The sequence below is a fragment of the Motacilla alba genome, chromosome 6 (genome assembly GCF_015832195.1).
Source record: "Motacilla alba alba isolate MOTALB_02 chromosome 6, Motacilla_alba_V1.0_pri, whole genome shotgun sequence".
Classification (NCBI taxonomy): domain Eukaryota; kingdom Metazoa; phylum Chordata; class Aves; order Passeriformes; family Motacillidae; genus Motacilla; species Motacilla alba.
Window position 1 is genome coordinate 9,895,457 of NC_052021.1, and position 14,765 is coordinate 9,910,221.

At 42.8% G+C, this 14,765-nt stretch overlaps 1 protein-coding gene across 1 annotated transcript; it reads left to right on the forward strand.

Annotated features, from left to right (window-relative positions):
* Positions 1 to 1,093: 1,093 nt before the first annotated feature.
* Positions 1,094 to 13,712, forward strand: LRIT1 (leucine rich repeat, Ig-like and transmembrane domains 1). Its single transcript, XM_038141486.1, has 4 exons — positions 1,094 to 1,463; positions 3,967 to 4,433; positions 7,670 to 7,975; positions 10,295 to 13,712. The coding sequence occupies exons 1-4, from the start codon at positions 1,342 to 1,344 to the stop codon at positions 11,278 to 11,280; spliced, it is 1,881 nt and encodes a 626-aa protein (XP_037997414.1). The 5' UTR covers positions 1,094 to 1,341; the 3' UTR covers positions 11,281 to 13,712.
* The last annotated feature ends 1,053 nt before the right edge of the window (positions 13,713 to 14,765 follow it).

Consider the following 14,765-nt stretch of genomic DNA (forward strand, 5'->3'; position numbering starts at 1 on the left):
CCTAATGGAAGTCAATGAGAGAACAACTATGGATGGTTAATGAGCAGCACTGCATTATGTTCTTGTCTCTTCAGAAATAAATAACAAGATACTTGAATTTCTCTTTGAACAAAAGTAAATGTAGAATGTAAAAACAGCAGGGGGAGAAGTAATCCTTTGGGCCATCCTCTCAATAAATGATTTCTGCAAGCCTTAATTAATTATTGGAGTAACTTGTGAAACAAGCTCATGTGAAACAAGCTTATATGAAACTATAGCACCATAAAATGTCTGTTTAATAGTTAGCCCCAAGCCACATCTAGATTACCTTGAAACTTTGAAAGTTCAATACCCAGAATTATTGAAAAATCACCAGCACGATTTCATTGTGAAGAATACAGGTTGAACTCTGCATGAGAAGAGCTCCACTCCAGAAATCCTGGTGAGCAATCTTCGTTAGGAACAGTACTGATGTAAGCATAGTCATTGACCTTCAGGTAGTCTGTACACAGATAGGTGTGTTATTGCTGCACTTCTGAGTGGTAACTTCTCTTTATGTATTTCAAAAGGAAAACAACCGGACCACAACAGTGAGGAAGGCTGGAAAAGTGAGGTGTCTTTGGCTGACCTTAAGAGACAGCTGAGCTTTTCTTAGCATCCCTGAATTCCTGCTACTCAGCTCTGCATCAGGTGGCACTCCGGCAAAGGGTCCCTTATCTGAGCTTAGCTGTGTCAGTGAGTCAGAGCACAGTGGTCAGTCCTGCAGGTGTGTGCTAGCTGGTAGAAACTGAAATATGTACATATTTACTGGGTTATTATCTGTTTATCAGTAACAGGCTCGTTGCCAACAGTTCAATAATTGCTTTATCAAACCAGGAGTCTTTAAAAGAAAATAAAGCCTTTTAATAGCATCACTATATACATATTTTTCTTAGATAGAAGGCTTACATTCCATTAACACAAATAACTGTTTTAAATCTTCCCAATACCTCTGCGAGGAAGTAAATTATTGCTAATTCCTGGTCAGATAACAGTTATCTTGCCTGTGATGTATGTCCCCCAAAAATATATTTGCTTTTTTCTCGCATGACTGCCAGAGGAGGGTGTTTTGAGGGGCTGCTGAAGGAAGAAATGCCGTTAGTGGTTCCGGGAAGCAATAAGCACCTTCATGAAAATAACTCAAGTCCCCATCCTTAATCCCTGCCTATCCTTTTTTATCTGATGGACTCAGCGAGGGCTGGAAGATCACAGTGCGGCTGAAAACAAAAGGGAGTTAACAAGATGTGACCGGCCGATGGATAAAACAATAGGCGAAGCCCTCCACGCTGCCTAGAGCCAGGTGTGCTGCATGCCCAGGTGGCCATGTGGCTGGCGGTGACTCTGCTGTGCTGCGGGGCGCTGGCGGGGCTGCCCCGGGCGGGCGGCTCCTGCCCCTCGCAGTGCAGCTGCGCCTTCCACAGCCTCAGCGAGGGGACCAAGGCCAGGTACGCCGGGCGCTCTCGCGGCGGGGTCGGGGGGTGCTGCTGCTCCTCTCCAAGGATGCTCGCAGGAGAAAATATGGTCTCTGGACTTTGTGGCCATTATTTTTCCAGTTGCTCCACGCTCCAGCTATATTTGCAGAGGATTAGCTTTTGAAAACACAGTAAGCTGATTTCAGAGAAAGCGTTTGGGCATCTCCTCTGTGAGAACCGAAGTGACATAATTATTGATAGTATAATGGCAAAAAGGGAATAAAATTTAAACAATATATACATTATTATTAACTTTTCTGCTGAAAATTCTGGTTCTAAAAGGTTTTATTCTGCTCTGCTGGTTTGTTGCTTCAGCGTGACTAGATTTGATTCATGTTGTGGTACAAACTCAACCATTTACTTTAAAAATCCTTCAGCTGGAGATTTTAGGCATAGCAATAGATTTTAGACAAGAATGAACTAAAAAAATAAACAGTAACAAAAAAAAAAAAAAAGAAAAAGAAGTAGTTCATTTTCAGACTGGAAACTTTCTGTTAAAAAAGAAGACAAGACCAGAAGGACACCAATCTTTGAATGCAAAGCCATTGAACATACATTTCTCTGGAGGACTGTTATAAAAGAGTCCTTCTGAAGGGTAAGCATGAAGTATCTGACTTAAAGAAAATAGAGCCCATATTTTCATAAGGTGTGGTTCACAGCAGAGGAGGTTTTGTGACCGAGATATAGGATTTGCAAAATCCTTTGTAATAAACTTTTTCTAGACTGAAATATTTTTTCATTACCAAAATGAGATATTTTGGAACCCCATGAAATAGCTCTACTTTATTATCTCTTTTATGGTGCTATAGATTTAATACTAGAAACTTTCCCAGTAAGAAGAAGCATTGTAGAGACACAAGTAGTCTGCAATTGCTAAAAGCAAGTGCAACAGCGTGAGAGCCAATTATTTTTCCATAAATGTCACAGTTCCCAGGGGAATTTCCTCTCAGTGACTGGAAAAAGCTGTTGTACATTTTAGTAAGATACATAATGAAGCAAATATCCATTAGTCCCTTAAGGAGCATAATGCCACCTTTTTTTTCTGCATTATGATTCATATTTCTCACTAGAAGGAGATTATCCCATAGATTAAATGTTTAGTGCTCACTGACATAATTTAGGGACACTATGAGAAGCATTCTGCTTTACTGCCATCATCTTTCTCTTAGTAACATTTTGTGATGTGACTACACAAAGTAAAATGTTTTATTTAAAGTGGATTTCTGGATTTTTCTTATTTGGTAGATTTTTATCTTCCTCAAAATCTCAACTTTCAGCAGAGGGTGGGCAGGATTTAATGCCACAATAAAAATGTTGGGTGACAGTAATGCACTGTGTTTTGATTATAAATTAACAATTTAACTGTAGGCTCAAATAGCATTTAAATCTGGGAAGTCTGCCTGAGCAGTTCAGCAATGTTATATATTTTTGTTGATAGTAGAGGAATAATTGCTTTCAGCCAAAACCAGCCTGGTTTTGACAGCTTTGTGATATTCTGTTTATACAGGCAGTTTGATAGGAAAACATTACTTGACTGATCACATTCCATTTCTTGTGGTGTCTTGTTCAGCGAGTGGACTGGAACATGCCCATCCAACCTCTTACCTTTTGCAGGTGGCTTGGTGTTTTGTTAAGAACTTGCCTTTCCCTACTTGCTGATAGGCAAATTAAAATTCAGTCTGAGAGACCTGTTTTGTCTCCCTTTATTTCTCATGGCTCTCTACAATCCCAAGTCACAATTTTTTGTATGAAGGCTGCAAAATGCAGCACAGGCTTTTCATGCTTTGACCTTTAGAGATTAGAAACAGGGAGGAATGATTAAAAAACATAAATCTGCCTTGCTTTCAGTGTAGCATTTTCCAAAGAGTTAATTTTCTGTGCTTTCACTCTCATGGCTAGATGTGCCTGCAGTGCAGTGACTGCTACCATCTTTACACACCCTCCATAGTAACGCAGAGCTTACTCCAGAGTACTTCCAAGGAGTTGTTAGCTGGCTTTCTTATCCTTATTTCTCAAACCAGAGTTCCTCTGTCATATTTAATCTATATAACTTCTTGCCCTTCCACATGTCCATAAGGCTTCTTTTTGTAGGGCTTTTGTAGTTCAGTTAATAGATCCTTTTGTTTAAACTTGCACTAGAATCCTCTGCTGTGCAAGAATGTTGTAACTGATATCGTAAGTACTCTAAAAAAACTGATAGCAAAACCCAACAGGAACACTAAATGGGCCAGATTTGGACTCACACCACTCCAGGAGAGGCACAACACTGTGATCTCTGCAGTCAGAAGGCACATATGAATTACTGCAAGTTGATGTATTTACAGTGATGATGCAGAGATCAGCAAGAAAGAATGACATGAAGAAATCTTGTGAAAATAGAAAGGCAGATCAAAAATCTTGCATTAAAATTAGGTTTCAAACCTTTTCAAAATAAAAGAAAGTCACATCTTTGCTTGTCCTTGTCTTTCCCCACCAGGACAGTGCTGTGTAATGACCCAGAGATGACCCTCCCTCCTGTGAACATCCCAGTTGATACAACCAAGCTTCGGATAGAAAAGACAGCCATCCGCAGGGTGCCAGGAGAGGCTTTCCACCTGCTTCACAACCTGGAGTACCTCTGGATGCCCTATAACTCCCTGGCCAGCCTCAGCAGCATCACCTTCAAGGGCCTTCGTCGTCTGCAGGAGCTGAGGCTGGATGGGAACAACCTAATATCATTCCCCTGGGAGAGCCTGGCTGGCATGCCACAGCTCAGGCTCCTGGATTTGCACAACAACGAACTCACCTCAATCCCTCCAGATGCTGCTCGTTATGTCAAGAACATCACATACCTGGATCTGTCCAGCAATAAGCTGATGACTCTCCCTCAGGCTCTCATTGCCACCTGGGCCAACCTCCAGGCTGTTCCCTACTTCCCCAATGATAACTCCAAGATCATCCTAGGTAAGAGAAGTGCCTGCCATTTTGCAGGGGGCACAAATGTCAAGAGCTACTCATCTCCTTGCAGCACTTTCACCCACTGTGGTTACCACAGCAAGTACCCTGCTATTATATGTATACAATTTAATACCCTAAATAATAAGTGTAAATTCATTTGCATATTAACACACTCACCTCAGGCTCATCACACCCATCTTATTATGCCATAAATTTGATTACTTGCTTGGATCTTTGCAGCACAAAATTTGTGACTCTTGCTTGAGACTTTTTTAGTTATTGCCACAGCCATTTTGGATAGAAATACAAATGTTTACAGCTCTTCATCATTTGTGTGCTCTTTTCTAATAGCACTGTGTTTGGAATTGATCCATTTTAAGCAGAACTAAATAAAAGGATGGATAATTTATTATGCCTAAATTAAAGAGGAATAATGCCACGACTGAACATAAAATCTGGGTCAGAGCTGCCAATTTGTCTCTTCCCAGAGCCTTGTTTATCTGTTCACATAGAATTAAACCCTAGTCTACCCGAACACACCAAGACAGTGCTGCCTCGAAGGACTGCTATGAAGCTCCAAGAATACCCTTTGTGGTGGCAGCTCTAGGCTCCCCAGAGGTATGGCTTTGGGGCAATTATCCATTTTTGTGTCAGGGTGTCTCACAGCCGAGTCTCAGTGGCAGGATGCCCAGGTAAGGTTTTGAGCACATTTCCTAGTTCAGGGGACTATTACATGGCCTTTTAGCCATTGCTCACCGTTCAAATCCATGGCAGGTTGATGATGGCTCAGAGTTGTTGCCATTGGCATGTACAGCCTCTGCAGCCAGGAGTGTGAGTTCAGGCACCCGCTGATCATCTCAGCAGAGACACTGCAACTTTCCTCTCATTCTGGCAAAGACCTGCTGCTCTTTGTTCCCTTGATGAATTTAGGGAGGTGAAGTTTTTAAATCTGGATTTCAGTGGAAAGAGATACAAGACTTTAAAAATATACAAAACAACACCTACAAAGCTTTTAGTGTCCTTAGCAGATGTTGCTGAAGGTTTCTCTAGCATCAGGAGAGGAGCAGGTGTTTCATGATCCTGTTTTGCCAGATGCAGTAACAAGTTCTTTAAACCAAAATTGGCAGTTTGGGATTGCCCATTTCATTCATGGCAAGACTGCCTAGATCATAATTTTCCTTTTTTATTTTTAGAGTCAAGTTATGTGTAAAAATGTTATTCCATTCAATATAGATTAGGAGAGTATTTTATCAAGAACAGATCGTGCCTTGATGCACGTGGCCAAACTGAGTAGTATCCAGCTATGCACAGGTTGATTGTGCAAGGGTCCTAAAAAATTAATGTAGCCATATGAGTACAATGCTAAAATTAATGCAGTAATGTACAGACACTCCAGCTTCTAGGTCCTATCCTGTGGACACCCATAGGAACCATATAGATAAAATGCATGTCCCTTACAGGAGCAGGCTGGAAAAACACAGCTGCGTGTTTCTGTTTCACCCTGCTCGACTGTTTCTCATGGAGGCATAAAAAATCATGAATAATAAAAAGAGTCAGCCCAATCCATTCCTTGTCTGCAGTGCATCGCTGTGACTCCAGAGCCACTGCTTGCAGACTCCTTCAAGAAGAAGTAATTCCTCTGCTAAGTTGCTGGCTACTAGTCTGTGCCAAGGGTGCAAGCTTTTCCACATGAGGACTGCCCACGTGAGCCCACGGAACTGTGCTGTGCAGGGCAGCAAAGGCCTCACTGGGCTTTGTGCTGCTGCTGCTTCAGCTGCAGCTGGGGCATCTGCTGGGGAACCTGGGATCAATTGTTATCTAGTGCATGGACTAGGAACTGCTAGCAAAAATGCCATAAAACAACAAAGCCAAGCTGACTGTTCATGATTTACTAAGTCCCCCTTCGCTTTAACATATTAATTTACAAGAACTGACCTCGTGCCAAAACCCATCACTGCCAGCTCCTCTCCTAAGCCCAGGGAAGAGGATATGGAATGCGCTCAGAAGAATTTTTCTGCAGCATCTTTAAAACAGTTGGAGGGAGTATCAGCACTCTTCCCTTTCAGACAGGTGCCAGCCCCCAGGCATGTCCTTGGGCTGTGCATGGAAAAGAGGAGGTGCAGCCCCCTCAGGGGGAGCAGAGCTCACTCCTGTGGCAGGCAGGAAGCCTGGGAGCCATGCTCCTGGTTTAGGCTTCAAATGTGTGCCTGGGGTTAGATGGCATTAATATCCCTAGTGCAAATTCTGCTAGCTACAATCATTAGAGACCACAACCTGTCCACAGCACAGCTGGATGTGAACATTTGTAAGTAGGATGACACAGATTTAATCAGAATGCAGCAACTTCTGTTCATGGATATGCATTGCTCCAGTTCCAAATTTGCTTTTTCAGTACTATCTTCACAGGTCTATTATTAATAATGTATCATTTTTCCAGAATTGGAATTCAATAGGTGCAAAGTGGGAGAGCAGAATAAAGAAGAGAAATATTCCAAGAGTCTGAAACAGGAGTGTGTTTTTCAATATATCTCTTTCTGTGTGTATAGCCTTAATATAGTTATGGTCTATCTACATTTTTATATACCATAAGAGGCATACTCTTCAATTTATTCCTTAAAACAGTTCTTTCATATTATCCAGTAAAAAATTAGCATTTCAGGAAAAGCACTGATTACCAAAATAATGATAATAACTTAGAGTAACAGGGCTGGAAGATAACTATGACAGGCAAGTAGGATCAGCCACAGCTATTGCAGGTGTGAAAAATGGCATGACAGTCTGGCTAGTATTTTAAGAATGTCCAGTGAGAATTTTCTGGCCTGTCAGACTTCACAGTCTCCTCATGCCAAAAGAATCCACAGCCCTTCTCCCATGAGTACTTGTTTTTTTCATCCTGGAAAAAAATGTGTTTCTAATAAATTCTTGTTTTGTTTCTCTATGTGCATGAATCACAATGTTTTCATGATATGAATAATCCTGCTTTGAACTTAAAGAATATGATTTTGGATCCAGATTTGGAGATACTTCAGCAAGTCACATTTATTCCATTCTGGATCCATCAGACTCAGCCAGCAGCAGTGGGGGGACACACCACTTCCCCCCCCACATACTCCTGCACAGGCAGTTCTTGTAGAGCAGACTGGGAGCCTATCAGACTGTGTCCTGCTGAAAAATAGAAACAAATGTGGCAGAAACAAAAGGTGCTGTTGGAGTGACTTAGTGCCCTCATTTCTTTTTGACAGGTTTGCAAGACAATCCTTGGGTGTGTGACTGCAGTCTGTATGAAATGGTGCATTTCCTAAATTTCCAGTCTCCTAACATAGCCTTCATTGAGCCCAGGCTGAAATGCTTCACCCCCAGGAGCCTTGCAGGAGTCTTCTTCAGCCAGGTGGAGCTGAGGAAGTGTCAGAGCCCCGTGGTGCACACATCTGTAGCCAAGGTGAAGACCATCCTGGGCAGCACGGTGCTGCTGCGGTGCGGCACCACGGGCGTGCCCATCCCCGAGCTCAGCTGGAGGAGAGCTGATGGGGCTCAGCTCAATGGCACAGGTGGGTTTGGTTTAAGCTTTTCTGCCACGTGGAGTGATTGAGGCAGACCTGTACTAGGTGCAATCCCCTCTTGCATTGTCATTTTCTATAGACTATAAAATTACTTATATATTGATCTTAATATTATCAGATAAATGTGTTTTATCATGTGTAGGAAGTTGGTTTTGCTTTGTTTCATAGCAATTGTAGTGAGACAAGTCAAGGGATTTTCTGGAAATCTGTCAGAGCCAAAGAAATGAAATATTTCCAACAGCAGCAATTAGCTGTTTTCAGTTAGTTATTCAGTCACTGAAAAGGCTTCCCACTGAATTATTCTATATTCTATTAATCTATTGTATTGCTAATCCATTAGCAAACATCTCTGGCAGAGAGATGTCTCACGTGAATTCAACTGGGATTCAGATCAGCTGTAGAAGAAAGAAAAGGTTGCAAACATACAGCATTACTGATATATTAAAAGACAAAAAACCACTAAAGTGCTGAAGGATACAATACTTCAGTGGGAATATCCCCAAGGAGTCATCCCCTCTGATAGACTGACAAGCTTTCCTGGGGAAAAAGGTCGGTGGAAGAAACCCTGACGACCTTGTCTGAGCACCTCTCCTGGGGGAAGCCTTCAGACAGACACTGGTTTTGTGACTGACCATGATTTCATTTCCATTCACAAGAAACTTTGGAGCTGTAATTGCAACACTGGTCCTTTAATTTGTGGGGAATTTAGGGAAGAAACCTTTGCTCTGCTGAAGACAGTTGCCCTTAGCTTTTTGTCCTAGAAGTTTTCAGTCAGAACCTGAACGTTCTTGCCTCCAACCTGCCCTGAATACTCCTGTATCCTAGTCCTGCCCTGACTTTCATAGAGGATCTAAACCCAGCAGATAAATTGCTAAGTATTGGGTCTGATCTTCAAAGGGTTACAGGGCTCCTCAGTGCACAGAACAGGGAAGAGAGCAATTCTCTTTAACAGCAGTGGAACCATTTGTAAGAAGTATAATTTTCTGGGATCTGCACAAGTCATTGCTCTGTTGTGCACGATGTGCAGGATGTAGCAGAGCTGCTCCTCATAATTATGTGTACTCATCATGCTGCAAACAACCCTCCTACACTTGAAAGAGAGCCACCACAAAAAAAAAAAAAAGAATGGTATGATTTCCTGAAAGCCTGCACTGAGTTTACTTTGAGCTACAACTGAGAATGATGCCCCACTAAATCAGCTGCTAGCACCTTTCAATAAAAAGTTGGCTGGAAAGATAGGTTATTTCTCAGCAATGGCAGCTTCTGTGCCAATGCTATACTGTGACTATTTGACATACTGGTGTTCTGAGCAGAAAGGAGTGAGAAACAGCCCACAGTCTGTATGTACAGGTAATTGCCACAGGTAGACCCATAGCTTTATGGTTTTTAAAATACTCATTCAGTAAATAAACTGAAAAAGTAACGCCTGTTACCTTGTATTTTGCTGCCATTGGAAGGGACCCTGGTTGCCAAGGCTGGATCCTGATCCCAAGAGGGCTTGGGAGAAGTTTGCATTCTCTTACCTTTGCCTTTCAGACATCTCCCTAGTTTACCTTTTAGCAGGAAAGGGCTGAGACAGCACGTGCCCATCCTAAGGGGGCTGATTAAATAATGAAGAGGGTGCTTTACCATTCCACAAGATCCCAACTCTTTTTTTTTTTTTCTCTGCACCAATAGAAAAAGGCAAAAAAAGCTAGTTTTAGTCTGCAAGTAAATCACATGAGCAAATCAACACTCAGCTACGTACATTTAATTTGGTGGTAACCAAATGTGCACCTGTGTAAGGATAAACACCTGCAATAATTAAGCAGTAGAAGGGATATTATCTTTCAACTATTTTTCCATATACTCTAGGCTAGTCTGTGTGTATTTATTACAGTAAATACAGTGCTTGTATTTTCTTTGCCTCCACAGTCTGCATCTAATGCTCGAATAGATCATGTTGCTGCCTGCTCCTTCCACTCTTTTTAAGTACTATACCTACATAAGAATTTCCAAGCTTTTATTTTTAATGGAAGAACCTTTCCCGTTATGTTTTCAAGGTGTACATCAGTTTGGAGGCAATAGCATCAACTTTTTCATGTATATTCACTTTGAAGCAGTTCAAATCCTGACATAATCTAATTACAGTCTTTTTCTTAGGTTTATTTTGATTTTGTAATGTTCTAGGTGGCAAGCAGAAGTGATGATACTTTGTCATATACTTTATCAAGCAGATATTTGGTGATGGAGTCTTAATATTTTACAAACATGGAATTAGTTCCATTTATTATTGCCTGTTTATTTAACATTTTTCCTGCCTTGCAGTTCACCAAGAGATTTCCAGTGATGGGATGAGCTGGTCTATCCTGGGCCTGCCTGTAGTCTCTTACCTTGACTCTGGAGAGTACATCTGTAAAGCAAAGAATTTCCTGGGGGCAACAGAGGCGTTCATCTCGCTCATCATCACAGACTCAGAAGGCACAGATGACCCTAACTCCAGTGCCAAAGGCACATGGAACGGCAAGACCAGCGGGATGGAGGCAGCTGCCTACAATGACAAGCTGGTGGCCAGGTACGTTATCACCACCTCCACCGTGCCCACCCTGGGGGCCGGGGCGGGCACCGGAGACAGCGTCCTCCTCCCGGACACGGCACAAGACAGCAACCCCCAGAACCTGCTGGTGAGCCCCACCACGGGCCAGCAGGAGCCAGAGAGGATGGTGAGGTCTGTCAGGGTCATAGGGGACACCGACCAGAGCATCACCCTGGCCTGGAAGGCGCCTATGGCAAAAAACACCACGGTGTTCAGTGTCCTTTATGCTGTCTTTGGGGAGAGGGACATGCGGCGGATCAATGTGGAGCCAGGGAAGACCAAGGTCACTCTTTATGGGCTGCTGCCAAAGACCAAATACATCGTGTGCGTCTGTGTGAAAGGGCTGATCCCCAGGAAGGAGCAGTGCATCATATTTTCCACAGATGAAGTTGTCAGTGCAGGAGGGACGCAGAAGCTCATCAATGTGGTTGTCATCAGCGTGGCCTGTGTCATTGCTGTTCCCCTGACACTGGTGGTCTGCTGCGGAGCACTGAAACGGCGCTGCAAAAAGTGCTTTGTGCGAAAGCCCAAGGACGTGCAGGAATCGTACGTCACCTTCGAAAGCCTGTCTCCCGGGGCCAAGGCCAAAGGCGTGGAAGGGGAGTACTTGACCAGGCACACTCCTGACGAGTCCAACAGGCTGCTGTCCGCCCGCTCCAGCGTGGACTCGGAAGCCATACCAAAGATAGAGGGACAGCCTAATGAATACTTCTGCTGACAGTACCTAGGCTGGCTGTCAGCTTGCCCAGTGGGAAGTGTGTGGCTGTACCTGTGACTCTGCTCCAGCACTGCAGGCCACCCTGTCCATGCTTCTGTCTCTGACACGTTCTGGAAGAGGATGCAAGAGGGTAGACGGTGCCCAAGCTTTACAGAAACATGTTGCTCACACCACTTGGAGTTGGCTGCTTTGTACCCAGTCAAAAGCTTCTCTGATAATGGCCTCGTTCTCCTGGACAACTTTTTTTTACTTTTTTTTTTCTTTCTTGTCAAATGAAGTGTGCACACTAAGTGTAAGGACATTAAAAAACATTTCTGAGTTTGCTCTGCTTGTTATTGTTTAGGACCTGCTCTGCAATATGCTACGTATTTTATTCTCAGCTCTTTTGATGTTCTTTTGGTTGACAAGCCAGGGGAGTATTTAGTAATTTTAATAAAAACACTTATGAAGGTGAAGATGGAGAATCTCACCTTTTACATCCCTCATGTTTGCATGAAGCATGCAGCTTGATGATTAATGGATCACTAAACAGAGATGTACACCAAGCCTTTCTAATATGTCAACATAATTACAACTCTATGCTCTGAATTCAGAGAAATGTGCAAAGGAGATAGAAATGAAGAGACAAAACCCAATCCACTCCAAAGAATGCATAATAGAGAGCATTTACTGATTGCATTTTGGCCCCAAACTCTGTTCTATAGACATGGAACAATAGCAAAGGTCTTTCAGTATCAGTCCTAGCTGGCATTTTGTATCTGTATTGTAATTAGCAGAATATGTTTTATACCAGCTGTGCTAGATTACAATCATACAATAGCCTACTTTGCACATTGTGTGTGGTGGTGTAATGCTTTTCCAATCATACTGGAAAACCCACATTAGACAGTTTTGCAAAAATTTCCCAAAGCAGCTCTGTCACTGGTGCCTGTGCTCCTGGCAAAACTGATGGTGAAGGCCCACATGATCAGCCAGGTACTTGTGACTTGGCCAGGGAAAGAAGTTGCTCTGTGCAGAGCAGGAGAAAGTGATGTGGTGTCAGACCACTGGCCATGGACCCATCTGCCATTCCTGACTATGGTCTCAGTGGTAGCAGAGGCTCAGTGCAATCTTTTTGGGTTTCAAACATTTTACAAATTCAAGGACTCTGAAAAAAACCTGTCTGATATTAATCTAGATGTACTTTCATAGTCAGGGTGAACTGATCAGTCATTTAAGTTCTGCAGCTTCACTGGAATTTGAATCTAAGTGCTTATCACAAACTAATTCCCAGATGTGTAATTTTCCACTCAAGCCTCTCATGTAGTAATACTGCATATAACATTTTTGTCTTTGTAATAAATATTATCTATGAAGAAAGTTATATATGTTCTGCCAAAGGTTGAATGGGAAAGATCCAGCCAAGTTGAAATGCAAAGGGATAAAGCTTGCTGAATTGTTCTGAAATGTGTTAGTGAATTTATTGGAAGGACTTCCATCACATTCTGGATGTGTATGTACAGTGTGGCTTAAGAAAATTCACTGGTTGGAATTTTGCACTGTACAGATTTTGCAAGTCCTCCTAGTTCAAGGGTTTCACTTATGTCAGATTACTTGGCCTGATGGAGAAAGCATGTCATTTGATCTCAACATAAATACCAGCAACAGGGATACATCACAAGAGTTTCTGATAGGACTCCCTGTATTCCTTGCATTAATGATAAGGAAGTTCTCTTGTATTGGGAGAATTTGTCAATCCCTTTATAAAATAATTAATGCCACTTCTATCACTGGACTGTGAAGATTTTTAGATTTACAAATAAAGTTTTGCAAAATTATGTATTTTAATGCAACAAATTAACTGATGAAAGATGGTATGTAATAGATCTATTCCCTATTTATAAAGTTTAATAAAAAGTTTTTAAGTTTTTTTCCCAGCCAGATTATTAGAGTCAGGAAAAAACTGTCTTTCCAGTAGCAGTTTTTGTGCTGAGTTGCAAGGATTGCTGTATGTAAGGCTGGGTCCTGCCCACATATGCAGCAGGAGCACTGGGCTGTGCAGAACTCTCCCTACCATGGCCCTGGATGGGGAAGCTCCTGAAGAAACAAGGCTGGCCTGAAGTTTTCCTGTGTTGAATGGAGAGCACCCACTGTCCAAGGACTTTCCTGTAAGTCAGGAGCAGACTGGGAACCAGAAGTATTCACTTTTCAGCTGACTGGAGACTTGAGCTGGGCCACTTGCTGCACCAGCCTTGGTGAGGAGCAGCCCTCACCTGCTGCGAGCCTCGGTCTGTGAGCTGGCTGTGGACAGGCACCAGCGGGGCCAGCACTGGCCCTCTTTGCTTGTGCTCCATCGAGGGATCATCCTGGGACATTCACGGTGGATGTGTTCCATTTTACAGACTCTACTGGATATTTTTTGTACTTTGAATAAACAGTGATCCCAAATAGAATAAACGAGACTTCTCTCATTCCTGTGCCCTCTCTCACTGTCTCATAGCTGAGGCATTGCAGTTCATCTCAGCTGCTGCTGTTCAAGACAAGCCTTTCTCTACTGCACCGGTGGTTCAGACACAACAGGCAATAGGGACAAACTTGCACAAGCTCTGTCTTGTCTGCCATTGGTAAGAGGAGAAACCCTGCACTTGCTAAATTATGAGGGAAATTTCAAACCATTAAGGAAGCTGATGTGATTTGAATGCTCTGAGTCAGTTTTTCAGAGGTATCAGACATGTAAAGATGTACCTCACTGGATTTTCTGTTTGTCATGGAAGGGCTGTTAGGCACCAAGTTTCATCCTCACCTCCAGGTAAGGAGGAAACCATTTCCTTCTTGATTAAAGTCAATTCCCAAGATGTGCTGTAAGAACCAAAGCAAACATCTGCTATTGCACTCCCTCTTAACAAGCTTGGACAGGATATTGCCATGCCCACTAAACCATACTACGTCAACTCATTTTTTAAGCACTTTGATACATGCACTGTCTGAAACACCCAACTGCAGCCTTCAGTGCTTATATCCTGCCCAGCAGTGATTTCTAACACTGAAAGCCATGGCAGAGGGACTAACTGAAAAGCATCAGCCCAGACTTGATTTCTTACAAGGAGAAATGTCATTTCAAGATGGAGTTTGACTCCCTGGCCATAGCTGGCAGCACACAGTGGGTGATCTCTTGGCATTTGCTTTGGCAATCAGCGCAGTCTCTTAACCTCAACTTCCCACAGACACTGTCTCTGTGGAGATTTATTTTGACAGCTTGAGTTTTAGACAGCTTGTTCTGCATTTTAGCTTCAGCCAGGATGCCACAGGATGTTAAAGAGCAGCTGAACTGAGTGGACATCTGCTGTCACAACAGTGACCATTACATTTACAAGCAGGCATAAACTGGGCTGAATTAAAAAGGCAGCAGAATTCCAGTCCAGTAGGGAACATAAGCATAATGACTGTGGCTAACACTGGGGGATTTATTTCCCTTACTTCCCCCTCCCCCCTTCTCCTCCCCCTTC